The following is a 19,902-nucleotide window of genomic DNA, read 5'->3' as shown; positions in this document are numbered from 1 at the left end:
GACGGCAAAAATCATGGATTTTGTGGATTTTCTCAAATGGAAGGCTATAACATTAATGTGGGACAGATGTTTTCAAAGCGGTGCTGAAGTTGTCTGTTTTCTGCTGGACAGGTAATTAACTTTGTCAGAAGTTTGATAGCTTTAGCTATTAGCTGGCCATAATCACTGAGAGACATGACGTGTTTCTCATGTCAGTGTGTGAAATATGGATTAATTTCATGTCGCCTACTTATTCTCCAGCCTGTGGTTTGGCTTTGCTGGTTACGTTAGTTAGCGAGACAATCAGCTGATCAGTAAGGTTAGTTGGCAATAAAATCCGTAACGTTAGGTTAGAGCATGGAAGCATCAGCCAGCTAAACTTTTACTGAAAACATTTATTATTAGTTGGATTGGTTTATTCTTCAGCGCTGTGCTTTGGCTTGTGGTTTTATGTTAATTGGATTCATTTTCATGTAGTTGTCTCTCTCCAGCGCTCTGTTTTTGGCTTTGTATGTTATGTTTGTGAGAATCAGCTGATCACTAACTGGCAATAAAACCGCAGCTTCCAGCATTGAAGCTCAGATCCGCCAGCTAAACTTTTTGTAGTTGGATTGTAATTTCATGTAGTTATTCTCCAGCGCTCTGTTATGGCTTTGTTATGTGGACAGAAATGTGCCATTACCTTCCTGAGACAAACAGATCATGAATATTATATGTAATGAAACTGTAACAGCAGGGAAGCTCAGATCAGCAGCTAAACTTCACATTTTACTGCCCTGGTGGAAAACATGTGTTTCTTTTTACTGCTAATGGTGATATATAGTAAGACCGTGTGCCTATCAAGTGACCAATAATAAATACTTTCCGAATTTGCATTAAAAAAACTTACTGGATATTGCTTCCCACTGTGCACACAAATATGTAATTTGTAATTTCACATGCTAAATGCCCATTAAAAACATTGCGCCGTTTTACCACAAGCTGAAATTATGTCTGTCAGTACTACTTTGTGTTTCTGTTGTATTTCAAAAAATTCAAAAGACATTTTGGTAATATTTGCAGATTGCTTATCTAATTAAGCAAAGCCAGAGGAGCCTTGATTCTCACCAGCCAATGCCTTCATAAACTTCATGTATTATGTGGTTTATAATGGACTGTGGTGCAGAAACAGTGAGGCTTACATTGTCCTGTTATCTGTCAGTGGTCATACTTGATACACTAGATGTGATGTGAATTTCTTCATTTTCTCTGGTATGTTAGTCCAGATGAGCCAACCCTCCCAAGAAGTAAAATGATGTATTACAGGAGTATGAGACATCATGTAGCACTTCATTTCGTCATGTGGCTGTTGTTTATTCATGAGAAAGTAAAAATAATATAAAAAAAAAAAAAACATATGGTTTTACATAATTTATATAATTTCTTAACACATCTATGTATAGAAACCTAATTTCTTGACTGGCAATCTCTTTTATCTCAGATGACACCTTTGTTCTGTCAGCACCCTAGCTACACTGTTCGCTTGGGTAGGGTAGGGGGGGTGCAATTCGCAACCCTCACCACTAGATGTCACTAGAACTTACACACTGAACCTTTAAAATAAACACAAATACAAGGACAAAAGTCCACATGGGCACTGGAAGCACATACACACTGAGCTAAGCTGAATTGTGCTGGAAAGTTGCCATGGCTGGGCTACTTTTGCATCCAACTTGTAATATTTTGCGCCTCACATCGGGCAAACTGTTTTATGTAAGAACTGGTAACATAAGAAAAAGGAAGATTTTATGCAAAGCAATGCATGCAACAATATTATATGCTGTAGCCTAAAAAAGCTGTATTACAGTTGAATTCCAACTTCTCTGACATAATCTCAGCAAAAACTGAACACCATAAGCTTTACCAAGATATTAATTATTGCAAGGCAATAGCATTTCAGTCAGCTAACTCACGTGGAACATATTATTATGTAAATGTGGAATATGAACAGCATTAATGTTTTTCGTCTAAGCTCTGACTTCGTCACTACCCACAAGGACACTTGGAGGTCTTGGAGAGCAACGATAGTGGACTACTGGGGGTGGAGGTGGAGCTATTAAAATACTATATGAATAGCAGCAGCAGCGGCTGTAGCAGCAAACAAAACGTAGCTTTTAAGTGAGACGTGTGGCAGCAGACATGCACCCTGTGAGTGAACAGAGCTCTGATGGCTTAAGTACACCGCCAAGATTAAAATAATTTTTCGATATATGTTGCAGTGAGGAGTGTGCCATGTGAGTATAGAGGTGACTCAAGATGGGCTGCTTGTACCTGTACTTGCAAGATGGAAGTGAAGGTTTTAGCATCTTCTGCAACCCCTCCGATGTAAAGAGATGTGGTGAAAACCGGCGAGTGGTCGTTCTCGTCCTGGACATCGATCACCACCTTAGCTGTATTAGCTAGGACACACATTAAAAAAGCAAAAAAGGAAGCTTCTGTGAAGGACATTTGCTGGCAAACAGGCTGTGTAGAGCTGCTTGATGAACTGCATAGAATTTCTATTGCAGTTGTTTCAAGAGACTCACAAAGTGTGTTTTATAGTAAGAGAACAAGTTATATGGACATGGGGATAAAAGGCAAACAATAAAATGCATGAAATGAATTAAAAAGGACAAATATTATCATTTATGTAAATCACCCATAACCAAGACCAGCCATTATGATCCAGCTACAGCTCCAGTAGTTTCTGAACCTGCAGTAGTACTCCAACTTTTGGACAAGAAAACAGGCAGGGGAAGTCATAGTTCCTGCATTGCCTGCAGCCACTGTATTTCTTGCAGGTGTCACAGGTATTACAACTGCAGCAGCTATTACTATCTCTGTTTGCAGGTGATAATATTGACATGTCTACAGTGCAGGTCTAAATTGTTGCTGCTGTTGCTTTCATTTTCTATAGGTTACACAGGTTGGCAAGTGTAAAACTGGTCTGACAATGATTGAGCAGCCTCTCCTAGTAGAAACTCTACAGCCGAAGTTACAGCTCATTTCCATGAGGAGATCAGCAGCATTTTCAGAAAACAAAGAGGAGCAGGAGAACAACACACACAGACAAGGAGAGTTAAAGTCCAAATCAATCTTAAACATTTCTCTACACACTGAAATAGTCGTGACTATAAAAGCAACAGTCAAAGTTAAAGTTTGGGGAAAAACATTTTTTTTTATTTATTTGATTTAAGTCAAAAGCCTTTAAAAAATTAGGTTTTGAATCAATAATACTGTAAGTGGTATTTTGAATTACACACACATACTGCATGGAAAAAATAGATTCAACATTACTGGAATTCGAGCTACACATTCAGTATAACACAATGCGCCTCTGTCAATCAAAGTCAATGACTGCAGCTTGTAATGACTCACATTCAGCCTTATCTGGCCAAAAACAGGGAAATGTGAATCATACCCACGTAGAACTGCAACACAGTCCCATCAACCAAACTCTGTAAAAGTGTGAATCATGTATCAGAAAGAGAGAACAAATCCCAGGATTGTGAACTGCTTGTGAAGTTTTTCTCCAAGAAAAACAAAAGGAAAAAAACTAACAAAATCACATAAAAATCTTTGTCACGTAAAAAGAAAAATGCAAACAAGCAGATGCAAACATTAATCTGCTTATCTACAACAGCCAATGAGACACCATTCAAAATGTCTATTTGCGATTCCAACCTTCACTTCAGTTAGAAAACCGGATTAACACATTGTTAGAATCCTATTGATTTGTTACCTGATTAAAATGCATACCAAAAAGAATTGAAAGAGATTTGCTAATGACTACAATGATTTGTAGTTTTAATCTTCGCAGAAGGCTTAAATTCAAATTGTTGGATGAAATGAGAACAGCATGGGGTAAACACCATAATTAAAGAAGAAAGGAGAAACCCGGGAGCTGTGCATCAATTAAGAAGAATGCAGATATGTTTTGAAAGGAAGAAAGAGAAAAGAGAAAGACAGACCAGCAGAGGCAGACAGTCATAAAAAGGCAGAGAGAAGAAGCAGGAAGAAAGAAGGATAGAGGGGGTCAAGTTAGAGACTAATTAGAGTCATTTTCACTTTAGCTGTAATTTCAATTAAAACTGTAATAACTTGTTTTGGTCTGTCTTTCCTTCCACATGCTACTGAAAGGAAATACTTTTTTGTAAAGATTGAAATGAGGATATAAATGAAAGATAATTAAGACAGCTTGAAGAAAGAGAAATTTACAAAAAGAAATACAATTAAAGACTGAATGACTGTGCTCAGATTACAGCAGGTTCAGTACAACTTCAAACTGACTTGACCTGCACAGATCACTGGGTACCAGAGTTTTGGACACAAGAGTCTGGAAATAGCTGCAACTCTAGAGATAAAATCTTCAATCTTCCAAACTGCACGCCAGCTTTATTTGGCCACTTTGATCATTGCAAACATGTTTGATATTAGAGTTAAATTCTGGACAGTTATGCAATTTTGTAATATCGGCATACAGGTGCTGGTCATATAATTACAATATCATCAAAAAGTTGATTTATTTCAGTAATTCCATTCAAAAAGTGAAACTTGTATAATGTATACATTCATTCCACACAGACTGATATATTTCAAGTGTTCATTCCTTTTAATTTTGATGATTATAACTGACAACTAATGAAAACCCAATATCAGTATCTCGGAAAATTAGAATATTGTAAAATGGTTCAATATTGAAGACACCTGGTGCCACACTCTAATCAGCTAATTAACTCAAAACACCTGCAAAGGCCTTTAAATGGTCTCTCAGTCTAGTTCTGTAGGCTACACAATCATGGGGAAGACTGCTGACTTGACAGCTGTCCAAAAGACGACCATTGACACCTTGCACAAGGAGGGCAAGACACAAAAGGTCATTGCTAAAGAGGCTGACTGTTCACAGAGCTCTGTGTCCAAGTACATTAATAGAGAGGCGAAGGGAAGGAAAAGATGTAGTAGAAAAAAAGTGTACAAGCAATAGGGATAACCGCACCCTGGAGAGGATTGTGAAACAAAACCCATTCAAAAATGTGGGGGAGATTCACAAAGAGTGGCCTGCAGCTGGAGTCAGTGCTTCAAGAACCACCACGCACAGACGTATGCAAGACATGGGTTTCAGCTGTCGCATTCCTTGTGTCAAGCCACTCTTGAACAAGACACAGCGTCAGAAGCGTCTTGCCTGGGCTAAAGGCAAAAAGGACTGGACTGCTGCTGAGTGGTCCAAAGTTATGTTCTCTGATGAAAGTAAATTTTGCATTTCCTTTGGAAATCAAGGTCCCAGAGTCTGGAGGAAGAGAGAAGAGGCACAGAATCCACGTTGCTTGAAGTCCAGTGTAAAGTTTCCACAGTCAGTGATGGTTTAGGGTGCCTTGTCATCTGCTGGTGTTGGTCCACTGTGTTTTCTGAGGTCCAAGGTCAACGCAGCCGTCTACCAGGACGTTTTAGAGCACTTCAGGCTTCCTGCTGCTGACCAACTTTATGGAGATGCAGATTTCATTTTCCAACAGGACTTGGCATCTGCACACAGTGCCAAAGCTACCAGTACCTGGTTTAAGGACCATGGTATCCCTGTTCTTAATTGGCCAACAAACTCGCCTGACCTTAACCCTATAGAAAATCTATGGGGTATTGTGAAGAGGAAGATGCGATACGCCAGACCCAACAATGCAGAAGAGCTGAAGGCCACTATCAGAGCAACCTGGGCTCTCATAACACCTGAGCAGTGCCACAGACTGATCGACTCCATGCCACAAATCTAGTAGTAGTAGGAGGAAAGGCGAGCATTTTAAAACAGCAACAGTTAAGACCACACGCTGGTGTGGTGTAGCCTACACATTTGACAAACAGCTGAGTAGGGAAAAAGCTGCGTGAAAGGTAACAACAACAGCGGAGGCCCGGTATCATGTCTTCTAAGACACATAATTGTGTAGACAAGTAGAAGTTGGAGTAGGAGAGAATAGGAGTGCCAGAGAAAGCTACAGCCTGTGGCAGTTATCTTAACAATATCACATAGTGGGTAATGAATATTATATTTTAACACTAAGTGCGTGTATGTATAATTAGAGAGAGGGGAATCTGTGATATCTGATATGATGCAATCCAATGTCAAAAGTAATGTTAGAGGAATGCACTTACTCTTAGAGGGAGCTCGGAGGTTCGAGGAGGCCAACCTCATGGAGTCTGCTTCTACCTTTAGAACATAGCTGGAACTGGTCTCGTAGTCCAGGCGCTTGGCTGTGGAAATCACTCCTGTTGTTTCATTTAACGCGAACACACCTGGGGAGAGAACGAGAGACACGGAGAGAGAGCGAGATAAAACAAAGACAGCAAGAGCAGGGGAAAGTAGGATGTAAGAAGCAGAGAGCAGAATATAGGAGAGGAAGGTCAAAAGGGGACACAGAGGGATAGAGTTCTACTTCAAGCCGGATAAAATCCAGATGCAATTTATTACTGTTTTGTTTACTCTCAGCCACATCTTTTATGAATCTTATATTGGGTCTAGTTTTCCCAGGCTAAATGCAAGTTTAGCAGTAACAGTTACATTCATGCTATCCCTGTACTCTATACCTTTTGTTAGACTAGAGTCCCTGTTAGTGGCCATTTCCACAGTCCCAAGTGTAAACCAACTGTGAGTAAGGTTTACACATGCGCCTTGGAGAGATGGATCCATTTACACCTTTTCAGAATCTGGCTAGAATGTGTCTCAATGCGTGAGGTGTTTTGGGCAAATGGATATCAATCAATATCTGATTTAATGTTTCTTGGTTGCATTTATACTTTTGAGATCACATAGCCGTCCAATCTGCCCAAGATATTTGAAGTAGCGAAGTGTCACGCTTCAATTTAGGGAAATTGTTTTCTTGCAATTTGGGCAAAATGAGAAAGGTGTTTTTTGGTTGCACTGTGTATGTCCTCTGTTGCTCCACACATCTGGTGGTTACAGAAATGCTCTATAGGACAACACTGCTAATAAGTTAATAACCCCATTTATAACTTAACGGTATAAGTGAACAAGCTGCTCACACTCACCCATACTGAAACACACAACTGCGTACTCAGTGTATACTCACCTCTTTCGTTGCCTTCAATGATGAAGTAGACAATAGTCTGATTGACAGCAGTTGCCATGATGGCTCCCACCAGGGTTCCAACAGCAGCCTCCTCGCTCACTGGTGGAAACCTGGGAATGGATCAGTCAATCAGTATCAACTGGTGAAGAAAATTAAATATGTATATGCAGACTGTGGGCCCACTTCCTCTCAAGGGTCGACTGCAATTTGGCAAGCTGAATACAAGTGAGAGTTATATCTGTCAAAACACATCCAACATTTTTAGTCCTTCATGCTGACAGCTTTCTGTACCTTGAATTTACCTCAAAAGATAGTCTATGTAAGCAGTGTTCACACTTACAGAGCTACGTATAGGGTATAGCAATCAGGGAGGAACGTGGGCTGCTGAACAACAACCTTTTAAAACCAGGTAGCATTTCAATTTCTGACAACATAGATAATCAGCACACTGCTGCTGTGCAGTCAACAGTCAATTATGGGATGCTAAATGTAATAAAAACAACACACACACTGATAAGTTGGAGACAAAAATAAAGGCGCTGAGTAGTTTATTCAAGTTTCTACAAGTTGATTCTCACAACATACTGGCATGAACTGAATCCAGTGGCTGGCTGAAAAGTACAAAATAATTGAATAAATATAGGGTATTCTTTGTGAAAAAAAGGCCATCACAATTTTTAAACATCTTAAAATAGCAGTTGAAGAAAGATATTCAGTCTACTGTGGTTTGAAACAGAGAAAAGCAGAAAAATGAGAAGCTGGAAACAGAGAAGTGACTGACATTTGTGCTTGAAAATTTTAAACATTAATTCATAATAAAAAATGGTTGGTAATTCATTTTCTGTTGATCAACTAGTGGATTCTTCAACTAATTGTTTAAACCCTAAGGAGAAATATCAAACCATGTATCAAAACATACAAAGTCCCTACATAGTCCTTTAATATGGTGTGCGTTGTGTTTGGACAAAATGTGGTCTGATCCAGTACATTTGGTTGAGTGTCTGTCAGGCCCCATTAGTGGCCTGAGTCAAGCTGGGAAATTAATCCATCAGCTGCTTTGAAAGGGAACCCAGACACAGTCTTGTTTTTGTCCACCTGCCTCTCATTGCATGTGGTGGGGCAGCCTTCCCTGCTTACAACCCTGACAGATTTTCTTAGAATCTGGCAACTCTTTCCAGCAGATTTCACTCCATTAAATAAACCCAGTCCAGTCATTAGGCCAACTGTCACAGCTGGCTAAACATTATAACATGGGCTACCAACTGGCTAAGCTATCAAGTAATCACAACGTGATAAATGGGACTGTTGGGGAGTGAGCGAGCGAGGGGGAGTGAACAAGCGAGAGAGAGAGCGAGCAAGAGACAGAGTGAGAGTGAGTGTGAAAGTTTGTGTAGATGTCAACTTCTAATCTAGCCAATTGCTTATTTAACCATCTGGTTCTCTCCAACACTTCTCCAAGCAAATATGTAATAAGCCTGAAGTTTATTGAATGAATGTAAATTTGAATGGAAAAACAGATGTATTGTGTTGCAACTTGGAAGTTTAAGTTGCAGCATATATATATAAATTCTGCCTTTATTAGATTTACTTTACAGTAAAAAGGAAATGAGGGAAGAGAGAAATGGAGGGAAGAGAGAAATGGTTAACAATGGACTCAAACCTAAGGTACTGCAGTTTCATGATCAATATTTTAAAACCTAAGAGCCAAATCAGGAGCCATGTAAGTCTGTGGATAAATAAAATTGTTGGTATTATATAAAAAAACACAGGAATTAAAGAAATATGTTCTACTTTTCAAATTATACAATGGGACTGTAATAGGATTCAAGAGCAGAAGCTTTATGAATACCTTCGCATTGTGCAGTCAGAAAAGAAAGTGAGAAACACATTATTAGTTGGGGCAGCAGCAGCACACATGTAGTCTAATACATTTGGGCTTGTTTCATAGTAGTGAAAACTTATAAACATGAAATTATTTTCTCCTCGCTGAAGTATTTTGCTCTTCTTACCTCTCCAATCAGTCTTCCCCACTAAAATTTCAATTTTCCTACTTACATCGCCTCCATTCATGCCCATCTTCATTTCTCATTTTGCATCCATATCTCCTCTTTCCTCCATCTATCCCTCAGGCTGATGCTTCCAGCCAAGCTCCCTGCAGAACTCAGCTACTATTGTTATCCTTTCCTCCCTCTTCACAATGGCTATTTGACAGGGGTGAAGGAGCGCAATGCAGGGGATGCCCACACACGCATGCACACCCACGCACACAGACAAAACAGTCTTACCAGCGCATATGATTACTAGTGGATAGGTCGCAATTACATGCATAAAGATGCACACAAGACTTGCTGTCGTAACTACAGCAAGCTGGGCTGATACCGATAACAACAGAAACACACACACACAAACACACACTTGCATGACTATACTTGTGAGATCATCGTATTCACTTATGTTCATTCCCTGGAGGTTTACTCCAACTGTAATGTTGTCGTAATACTAACATTAAACCTAAAACCAACCCTGTGGTCTTAACCCTAAAAAGGAAAAAAATATCTTGTGGTGGTCGGACAGTGTGAATAAGAGTGTGTGCACACACACACACAAACACACACACCAGAAGCACATATTCAGACTGATTGTAGGCTATAGGAAATAAACCTTAACAGAACTTTGAGAGTGCTCAGTGTTTCAGCAGTGTGAAGGGATCATCAGAATTATGAGTATAGTGACAGATGTTTGCAATGATACCCTCTGCTCTTTGTGCGTCTTTCCCTTATAGCTGCTGTCATTGATTTGTCTAAGTTGTGTTTTTTAGCCTGTCTCTTTCAGATATGTGTGCTTCATCAGCTTCCCCTCATCATTATTCTTTCTGTCCCTCCTCACACTGCTCCTTTTAATTTCTCTTTCTCTACTGCAATTCTAGTTCTGTCATTTCTTGTAATCTCTTTCTTTTTATGTGTCTCTTTGTCCACACCAAATAACATATCCTCTGTGCCGAGCAGAGCTCGGGTTCTGTCAGGGTTTTGGCAATGCCTACTCACACATAGGCTTTTTCCCCCCTACACATGACAGCAATGTTTGATCTACTGTATGACATACTGTACAAGGGCGTGGGAGGTGATGCCAGGAAGAGAGCAAAGCGAAACTCAAGTAGGTCATATCTTACTTGCTAACATTAGCAGCCCTTCTGTTTATTAATATTTAAGCTGGGCCAACACATTCTCACTTCCAACTCGTCACATATGGACACTTGGTCAAGACACCTTGGCATCACATTTTAACTCCCTGAGTACCCTTTAGTATAATTATTTTTAAAGTGTAGAGCTTCGTGGGCAAGTTAGCGACAAAAAAATATGCAAGGTCTGGTAAAGTTAAGTTCAAAATAAGACTAGTAATTAACTTTGTGAAATGGCACATTCTTAATGTTATGAAACATCACAATTTGGTTAGATTTAGGCAACAAAACTACTTAGTTAGGATTATGAAAAGGTCCTAGTCTGGCTTAAAATAACGTTACTTATATGACTTAATTTATGTAAGTTAAGTAAATTTACTTGCATAACTAAATATAATTAAAAGTTGACTTTTTGTTTCACACACAAACACTGTTCTGCTGACTTAAAGTCCGGTTTCTGGCCCACCTATCCACCCAAACCACCTCCTTTACAGTTAAAACATTATGCTACAGGGGTTCCCCCAGTAAATAACAAACTAATGTCAAGGTGTCTTGACCATGCGCCCATATGTGACAACTTGGGAGTGAGAACGGGATGGCTGGGCATTTGGTATTAACCTTACATGTTGCATAAAATCAAACAGGTGTTAATCACCAAACTATGCAAATTCTATGTTCAGACTTTACAGTTTGATATAGTTGTCACAATGTGGAACACTGAACTTAAAATGGTTGTGTTCATTGACAATCAACAATTCTACTTGGAATGAAAAGTATTAAGAATGACATATATAGATCAGCACAAAGCTGGGAGGATGTGCACAATGTGATCTGTATCAGCAAAGTCTCAGTCAAGACTACAGTAAGGCAAAACATATTATATATATATATATATATATATATATATATATAATATTGAAACAAGCTAATTTAAGTTTATAACAGATCTTTTGGCAGCAGCCATCTGGGAAATCTGGTTATAGAACAATTCAAACTGCAAGATAGCCTAATTTACTTTTACTTAAAAAACTGGGCTTAACCCATACAGTTTCTGCCCACTTACTGGCGTGTATGCTCGAAAATAAGTAGTTCATACCAAATGCCATCAGACTGAGTCCTAAGGCAAAATGTTTTTTTGCTGTTCCAAATGGCCACACTTTTCTGCAGGGTGGATACCTGGCCATCATAGAGTAGGACTAGATGCAATAATCATTTAAAAATATGGTGATTTTAGTGCAGATTTTCAGGCAGTCTGTCCTGGAAATAATGCACAGTAAAATACCTGTGTCAGGAATGACAAAAAGAGAACTTTACATTGATGCTCAAAGCCTGCTTTGTCACCTCCACACACCACATGAAGTGAGCTTGAGAGACAGATTGCTGGTTTTGGTTACAAAACTTGTTGGACACAGCCCTCCCAAATGTATGGATGATGTGTGTTTCTGCAACTGTTTCATTACAGATGTTTTGTCTGCTAGCTGATGGTAAGGTTAGCCAACAATAACTGGTCCAATCACTGTATCGGGGAAATTGGACTTGGATTGTAGGTTGGTTAAGAAAAAAAAGCAGACAGAAAGTTAAAGTTATGGATCAGTATTATAGGTATCCTTCAGTGCTGTTACTGTTGCCTTCAATATGGACTTTACTTGGTAAATGATAGAGCTTAATGATACTGATCAGTCAACAATTAACATAAATTTGGTGCATATATCTGATTCTCTTCTCTCAACCGCTTTTATGTCACCTAGGTTCATCAAGGTAGGACAAGTGTAGTAAAGAAAGTATGATATTCAATGAGACCACTGCGCTCCTTTGCTCAGAATAAGTTGGTTAACTAGTGGCCAGCAGCGTTAGCAGCAATGGCCGCTACACAAACACCAACCTAAAATGACAAAATGCTGTTCTTTCCTACTGTCGCCACTTCGTTCACTGTATCTTCCCGCCACCTCCTTCTCTGCCTTTCCAGAGGGTTGCTAACTGACTGTAAGATTTTCATTAGGAGACTGTTGAGCGAGGGGTCTTAACTGCCTGCAGTAATAACCTTTACAGGCTGGCTGGAGTTCTGTAAGTTACTTCTTCTCCCACTGTGGCCATTTTTCAGTACCGAAAGGCTTAAACTTACAGTTCACGTCCCTACAATTTCAAGAGCATGTAGAGACATGCTGGTTGAAATCCAAACAGTTTTCTGATAAGGCAGGTATTGCTATTTTACAAATTCACACTCTTTAAAATGAGGTTTTTCAAACCTTTGGTCTGTTAACATTAGCGCAGTAGTCAAAATGTTGTAGTAGTGAGCTAATATTGGTGATTTTATTACAAAACCCAGGGCATATAACAAATCTATTTTTTCTGTTTCTGCTCAGCCCTGTCTGAATAATCCAAAATAATTTTCTGTACCCTCTAGCCCTCTCCTTCTCTTTCTAATTCCACACATCTCTCTCCTACTGCTCTTCATTCGGCTGTACCTGTTCACACACGACCTCTCTGATTTCTGTCACTGCTTCTTCCTGTCAGTCACTCTCTCCGCTCTTTACAGCTCTCTCTGTTTCTCCCAAACTGATTCTGTCTTTTCAGTGCTGTGTCGGCAAGTGACTCGGCATTTTTCATTAGTCATGGCCCTCTTCTCACTCTTTGCTTTACAGTCGTGTCGTAATTGTCAGCTGACAGTCAAATGGCTTAGTGTCTCTCAAACACTCTGAACTTGAGTGGAGCATTGTTGAAGTACTAATACATAAAACATATGTGAGACAGAGCAGAGATATATAACGGACCAGCATATATATATAAGGGCTGTTGACAAAAGAAAGGAATCAGAGGGAAGGTGATACAGAGACAAGTAAGTATGCAGCAAGAGCAGAAAAGGAGAATACGGGATGACAGTGAAAGAAAATTGAGAATGAGAATAACAAAAATATATGTGAGTAGATTTGTGTATTTAAGTTGGCTGAATCAGAGAAAATTTGTGACAAGCAGAGAGTTTGTTTGCAAGAAAATTCATCATCAATTCTGTAGGAAAAGAAAATTCATTCATCTGTATGTCCTTAGACTGATGCCATCTTTCTATATTGACAACACACATGCTCACAGCCACGACCACGCACGGTCGCACAGACGTTTAAAGTAAATTACATTTAAAACTTCAACCCAATGAATACCAAGAACCCTGGCTTTTAAAGTTGACACCTTTATCCAGCTGAATATAAATGAGTACTACTTGAGCTGTGAGAAAGGTTCACTTGATCATATTTTTTGCTCACATAGCAACATCCACCGGCAATGACTATAGACCGGGCCACAGTCTCATCTTTCCCCTGATGCTGTCACCATAGTGTTGTATACCAAACCAGGTGCAGATTCAAACACATGTCATAATAATTAACATGTTGAAACTTATAAAGCAGCAGGTATAAAACAATTATAGTTATTAAAGTTTAGTCATAATAAAAATATGGGTGTTTAAAGACAATGCATAAAATTGAGTTTAGTCATCTTTTAAGTGCATACTCAGACTAAAATTAAGTCTTTAAGCCTTTCGGTTTATTAATGTTATTCTCTGGTGCTAATATGCATGTGTAAGATTTTAAATTCAGTCCAACATGTCCTCCAGAATATATAAATAATAACAGGTAATGTTCCAAAACCAACCCAGATGAGTATTTTCTGATCTGGTGCATCTATCTGCAGGACGATAAAGCTTGACACTGTTACAAATGAGAGTCACAAAAAATGATTCAAACAACAGTTTTTTGATCTGCCGCTTGGTTATTGGTTTTGTGTCACTGGTAGAAGTAAAAGAAACCAACGTTGAATGTTGGCACTACACAAACAGTTGGCTGCTGGGTCAAAGTCACATGTTTTGTTGTTCTTTATATCCAGTTCTATTTATGTCATGTCATATTTATGTCAAATATGTCAATTTCTCAGCCCCCTGTTAAACACCAAAAAACACTAAGTTTACCAGCTAAGACTACTGTTGTCTTTGTTGGTATTGTGAATTTTGAAAACACAGGGGGAGGCTTTCTGTGAATGTCAAGGTACATTGCGCTCTCGCCTGCTGCATGAAGCTTGTGATACACCTTTGTGTGCTGGTGTATCTCACTTTGCATGTTAAGTAGTTTTAATGAAACATTTGTTTAGTGTGAGTGTGGCTATAATTTCAAATCTTTGTGTCTGGGTGTGTGTGTTTAAAGGAGAAAGAGAAAAGGAGGGTGAAGAGACATCAGGATATGTAATGTAACGATTTTCCTTGTTATTATCATTAATCAAACAAGCCCACCAATTGCCCTCTCTCTCTCTTCATTGTCCCCATTTCTTATTGGACATTTGTTAGCTGTAGCCACATCTACAAATTAACTATCAAGATCCACTTCAGAATAAGAAAAGAAGGACTAAAATATGTGACAGCCGTGTTGAAAAAAGAGACACGGATATACTTGAAAAGGACTGGTGTGGCATTGTAACATTGTGAGTCAAACTGAACTGTGTACGGAGGTAAATCTACTTTCACTGGAAACTTAGCCTTTATTCAGCAGCTTGAGAAAGGTCAGCTGTTTCCCTCAACAAATTCCTGACATGGTAGTTTCTGCTCCATACTGTATCTTTGCTATGATGTCAGCCTCCATGTAACAACAACTGAGAAAGAACTGACCCGGCAGACTAAATGACTAATGTAAAAGCTGCCAGCTCTTTGTTCACAAGCTGCCTGCTCAACTCTTTCTCACTTTTCTCTCTTGAATCTTTGATTGTTACGTAATCAGTAGCTGAATACCTGAGGCTGGCAAGAAGGAAGAATATTATTCTAACTCTATAAGGCTGGTTTGACTCCCCACATTTACATTGGTACGCAATAATATAGAATTTTACATAATACATTAATTGGTTGTGTATTTTATTCTTTCTGGCCATCTTTTTCAGTTAATCTGATAATCAATGTTATTACATCTTGCTTTGTCTTTGGAGGCATGAATATCTGTCACTTTGCTCATTAGTGTTGTGTGACAGTATCCATCCTTTATTTCAAAATTTGTCACATCACATGTTAACCATCTCAGATGTACAGCAGTCATCCATGCTGAGGAAGGAGCACTGACTTTAAATGAAAAGTGTCTTACAAAAGTGCACAGAACCCTTAGACTTAATTATTAATTAAACTAAATTAAACTTGCAGACATGAAGAAAATTAACAAATGAATATCTGTGGCGGCACATTCCCAGTTGACGGCAGTGGTACAATAACCTGTGCACTAAAATGGAACAAAACAACACACCTTTATGGAAGGATTTGGGAAAGAATTGCTATATTTAGGCTGTGCTCCGTGCTGTCTTAAAATACATTTGGAATCATAATTTTTCTACCTGTGTTCATGATTATACTGCACTGCAGCTATATTTCAGTGACCAGAGATCAAGGTAATTTCAGGCTGCAACATAGGGCTTCACAGCAGCTGACCTTCCACATCAACATAGATATGCTGTGTAACACTGTCAGCAATGGATTTTTCAGTTTTAAGAAGCTGTTTGAATTTTGAGTTTTAGTAAGTCCATTTTAGCCTTTTTCTTTGATCAGTTGGTTTGGCTATCTGGGTGTCAAAGCCAAGAAATCTGTCTTTACAGCTGTTAAAGAGAGTAAGATAGCCAGCATCCAGTGGAGCAACATAAACCTGTTCAAAGAGGGAGTCTATTCAAGAGTTTTGAACGCGACCTCTGGCATTGGTTTAGGGAACCTGCAGAAACAGTTGCATGCATTCGAGCCACAACTCCTGTATATTCAGACATAGAAACATTGATACCGGAGATGTTTTTCAAATACAATCAGACGCTTCTGCTGACAGATAGACAGAGAGCTGTCCACCTGCTGCGTCTTGTACAATATTGTTCCATAAGTTCCTATAGTTACTTGTGCAAAAGGTGGTATTTGTATTCAAATTCTGTTGAGCTGTTAATGTATAAATGCTGGATTATGACCTTAAAGAGTCTTTTGCCCTCTGACACCATCCATGTCAATAACCCACACATCTTGTCTGCTTTTGTTTTCAATGATGTGCATTGAGTTTTCTTGCTTGTATTGGCAGAAATGAGCTTTTCAATGATGTTCATTGATGTTTTCAAACTCATACTATTTCCTGTGTTGCATAAAGGAGCTGGGTACTGGCTATGAAGAGGAGTCAAGTGGGAACAGCAAAAGCAGAATCTCAGCTGTACAGCAGCAGAAGGCAATAAAAGAAAGAACAGAAAGGTAAAACATGTGAGACACACTTTTCCTTATATCTACTGTATGTAAATGTACATATGTTTATCAACCTGACTGACTGACTGACTATAAGCATGTTTATCTATCAAGCTAGCTGAATATCTAGAGTGTCAGTCTTCCTGTGTAACTTTTTGTCCAACGTTTCTCTACTCTAGTCTTTACCTGCTTGTCTGCTTGTTTGCTTCACTCTACTTCAGCACGTCAGCCTGTCAGCTCACCTGCCACTTTTAAGATGTTTCTGCCTGTATGTTGATCTGTCTGTGTGCGTGTGTCTGCCTTTCTGCCTGTCGATCAACTTCAGTGTGTTCATGAAATGGTGTATTCCAGCAGCACTTTCACTTGTTTTGTGTTTTATCTTGCTAACTTTTAATGTCGTTTCTACTGTGTACCCACCCTCTTCAGCCTTCCATACTCACTGCCTCTCTTTTTACTTATCTGAAAGTCACACTCCACTTTTCTGAATTGCTTCTCTCCACTATCCTCTCCCATCATCCTTCTTTTAAGTTTCCCATGTCATCCTCACTCTGTCCCCCTCTCTTCCATACCTCAGTCCTCTCCCTTGCTGTCTCCCAGCTGCAAGCAATCTTATAAATAACAACACCATGGTTGTTTGCCATTTGTTGTCACAGTCGTAATATTGCCGGGAGCGCTCTACGTGCACTTGCCTGTTTGTGCGCATCAACAAAACAAGGTAACCTTCAACTGAATCGGTTAGACATATGCCAGATTTATAGAGGCACAGATCGGACGTGCTTGTTTTGACGTACATTGGGGGAGGATGCGTTTATCTCGTTGTTAAAATGTTTAAGGGCCTCAGGGAGTTTATTCATTTTGGCAGAGAAGACGTTTAATTTGATAGTAGATAGTTTACAGTGGATGAAACAGGGTGTTGACTTTATAAACAGACAAGAAGGAAGTAACAAAAGGGGCAGAGGTGAAAAGAGGACCAAAATATTTTAAACTTTAAAAGTCTAAAAGGAGAATATTTTTCCGTAAAATTACATATAAAATTTGAATCAAAACAACACCAATAAAAAACTAAAAAACTTTCAAAACAGCACCCAGAGGAAAAAAAATGTCTGAGAAGCCAGACTAAAATGTATAACTATAATCATAAATGCTTGGCACAATTCATAATGTATATACCTATACCTATTTCTGCACATATATGAGAAAGCTTTTCTTTCACACAAGCAAGTCACTTTTTTTTATATTGTCCAATATCATATACAATGTCTCCATGGACTTTACAGAATCACAAAAACAACAGTTCCTGAACTGGTGAAAGCTCTCTACAAGTCTCTGAAAAACAAACAAAACAACAGAAAAACATACGATATATGTTAAGACAAGTGACAATCCTCAGAAAAGGTAGTATAGGAGAAATTACATTGAAATACATGAAATTAAGATTTGTTGTTTGTTAAAGTTGTAACTGTCCTGTTGACTCCCTTCTGTTGTGTTCTTTGTTATTTCCACATTAAAGAGGAGACAAACCATTATTTGCACCTTTATTTGTACAGTATCAGACATAACCATTCCACAGAGTTAGCTACTTGTTTACTCGAAAAAATTAAACTCGCTTGACAAGGCATTTGATACAATTAATCACAACATCTAAACTGCAAAACTCTCAACATTCACTTTGTCACAACGGTCTTGGTTTGACTCATATTTAGATATAAGGGTCATGAACAGTGTGATGTGATTAATAACAAGTCCGTTTTTTTTTTCTGAAATTGAAACAGAAAACCCCCAAGGAAGGTCTTCATATGGATGCTGTCGTCCTGTTCGACAATAAAAACTAAGAAAACAAAGTCCATCTACTTCTCCAATAAAAAGCAACTTGCAACAGAATTGTTAAATGTCAAATTAAATTCATGCACAAAAAGATTTATTAAACAATTAAGGCTACCCTTAGTTATTTTAAGATGATAAACAATTGCTTGGCATTTGACTGTGCCTTGCTGTTTCTAAATTCAATGATAGTCTCACATTTGTCCGATGGTTGTCTTTGGAATCGGGCCTTAAAAATCATGGACAAAAAGCAAACAAGGTACCATCACTGCAGCACAAGATTTAAAGTTTTGCAAAGTTTATTGATTTTCATTATGTAAAGCTTGTGTTTAAATGTTTAAATTGACTTGCTCCTCAGCCTTTCTCCAAATGTATCAAGAGATTACAGAGCTGCAGCGGATCCACCAGATCAGCTTCAAGCAATAGTAAAGTTCCATACAAGAGAAGAGAGAGCTCCCGCACACCGTCCTTTTACTTGCAATAAACCTTATTTAGATAGTGTTTCAGTTCTTAGACCTTCATCAGGCAAAGCTCCATTTATATGATTCTGCAAAACACATTTTGTTCAGAGAGCTTTTTCTGTGAAAGGAGGTGAAGTCCTGCAAGTCGCTACCAGATCACTTGAAATTTGCTACAGACTTCACCACTTTTAAGAGCGCTACCAAATCCTGGCTAATTCACACAAATAAAACAAACCTGTAATCATGTCTAGTTTTAAAATGTAATATTTTTAAATGTGCTTTATAGTACTTTCTGTATTCAGTTTATCTTTTCTTTACCTCGCTGTTTTAATCTCTCATTTTCATAAAAGCCCTTCCAGGGACGAGTGAATTAGCATAGCATAAAGACTATAATACTACTGATAGTTGTTTTAAGTTTATCTTTGTGTTCTGTATCTGTCCCTAAAAATAAAACATAAATAAATAGATGTGGAGGTGCGGCTGCTTGTAATCTAAGCTATTTTTGATTTAGCTCTCAATACTGTGAGGCAGGAAAGGAGTATCAAAGAAGCAAAAGAGGAATAAATATTTAAACCTAAAGTCTAAAGGAGAAGACTTACGCTGAGCATGTAAAAAAACTGAACCAAAACAATACTTAAGTACAAAGCAACTCAAAGCATGCAAAAGGAAGAACCAGCTATTCTCATTGAGAATATTCTCTATTACACTAAGATGTACGAAAGATGTGATGTAATTAATTCTCATCTCAGAAAAGCCATATTTAATTGTGACTTGACTTGAAATGTGAAAATATTTGCTATAAAAAATCTACATAGATTTCTTTCCAAATTTGCTTCATCCAAATAATCTTTAAATTTAGATTAGTTGTATAATGCCTTTGAGAAGCACACAAAACTATTCTGTGTATTCCAAGGTCAAGATTAAAAACTTAGTTTTTGCACTTATAATGCTTTAACACTGGATTAATTTGCCAGAGGTTAATGCATGCATCCATTGTAAGTCTATAGCTTCCTAAAAAAGCAGATTAAAAACAAATTGTCTTGTTATTTAAGTTATCTTGATGGCAGACAAATAGGATCCATGTCTTTCAAAGCTCTGGCTTTGTAACTGTCCAGCTGGCTGATAGTGATAAAAACTGTGACCTCC

At 38.4% G+C, this 19,902-nt stretch overlaps 1 protein-coding gene across 4 annotated transcripts in view; it reads right to left on the bottom strand.

Annotated features, from left to right (window-relative positions):
- LOC119916194 (protocadherin-15-like) overlaps positions 1-19,902 on the bottom strand; it is a 176,623-nt gene that overhangs the window by 45,983 nt on the left and 110,738 nt on the right. For all 4 annotated transcript variants that reach the window (XM_038736122.1, XM_038736123.1, XM_038736125.1 and 1 more), the window contains 3 exons: positions 7,071-7,180; positions 6,136-6,276; positions 2,290-2,417 (listed from right to left, as the gene is read on the bottom strand). In XM_038736122.1, the coding sequence (XP_038592050.1) occupies positions 2,290-2,417; positions 6,136-6,276; positions 7,071-7,180 (379 nt within the window). The remainder of the gene's footprint in view (positions 1-2,289; positions 2,418-6,135; positions 6,277-7,070; positions 7,181-19,902) is intronic.

This window comes from Micropterus salmoides, unplaced genomic scaffold (assembly GCF_014851395.1).
Source record: "Micropterus salmoides isolate LMB-PRFRI ecotype aquatic unplaced genomic scaffold, ASM1485139v1 Ms_hic_scaffold_21, whole genome shotgun sequence".
Classification (NCBI taxonomy): Eukaryota; Metazoa; Chordata; class Actinopteri; order Centrarchiformes; family Centrarchidae; genus Micropterus; species Micropterus salmoides.
Note: the sequence above shows the minus strand (reverse complement) of the source record. Positions and strands in the feature narration are given on the sequence as shown.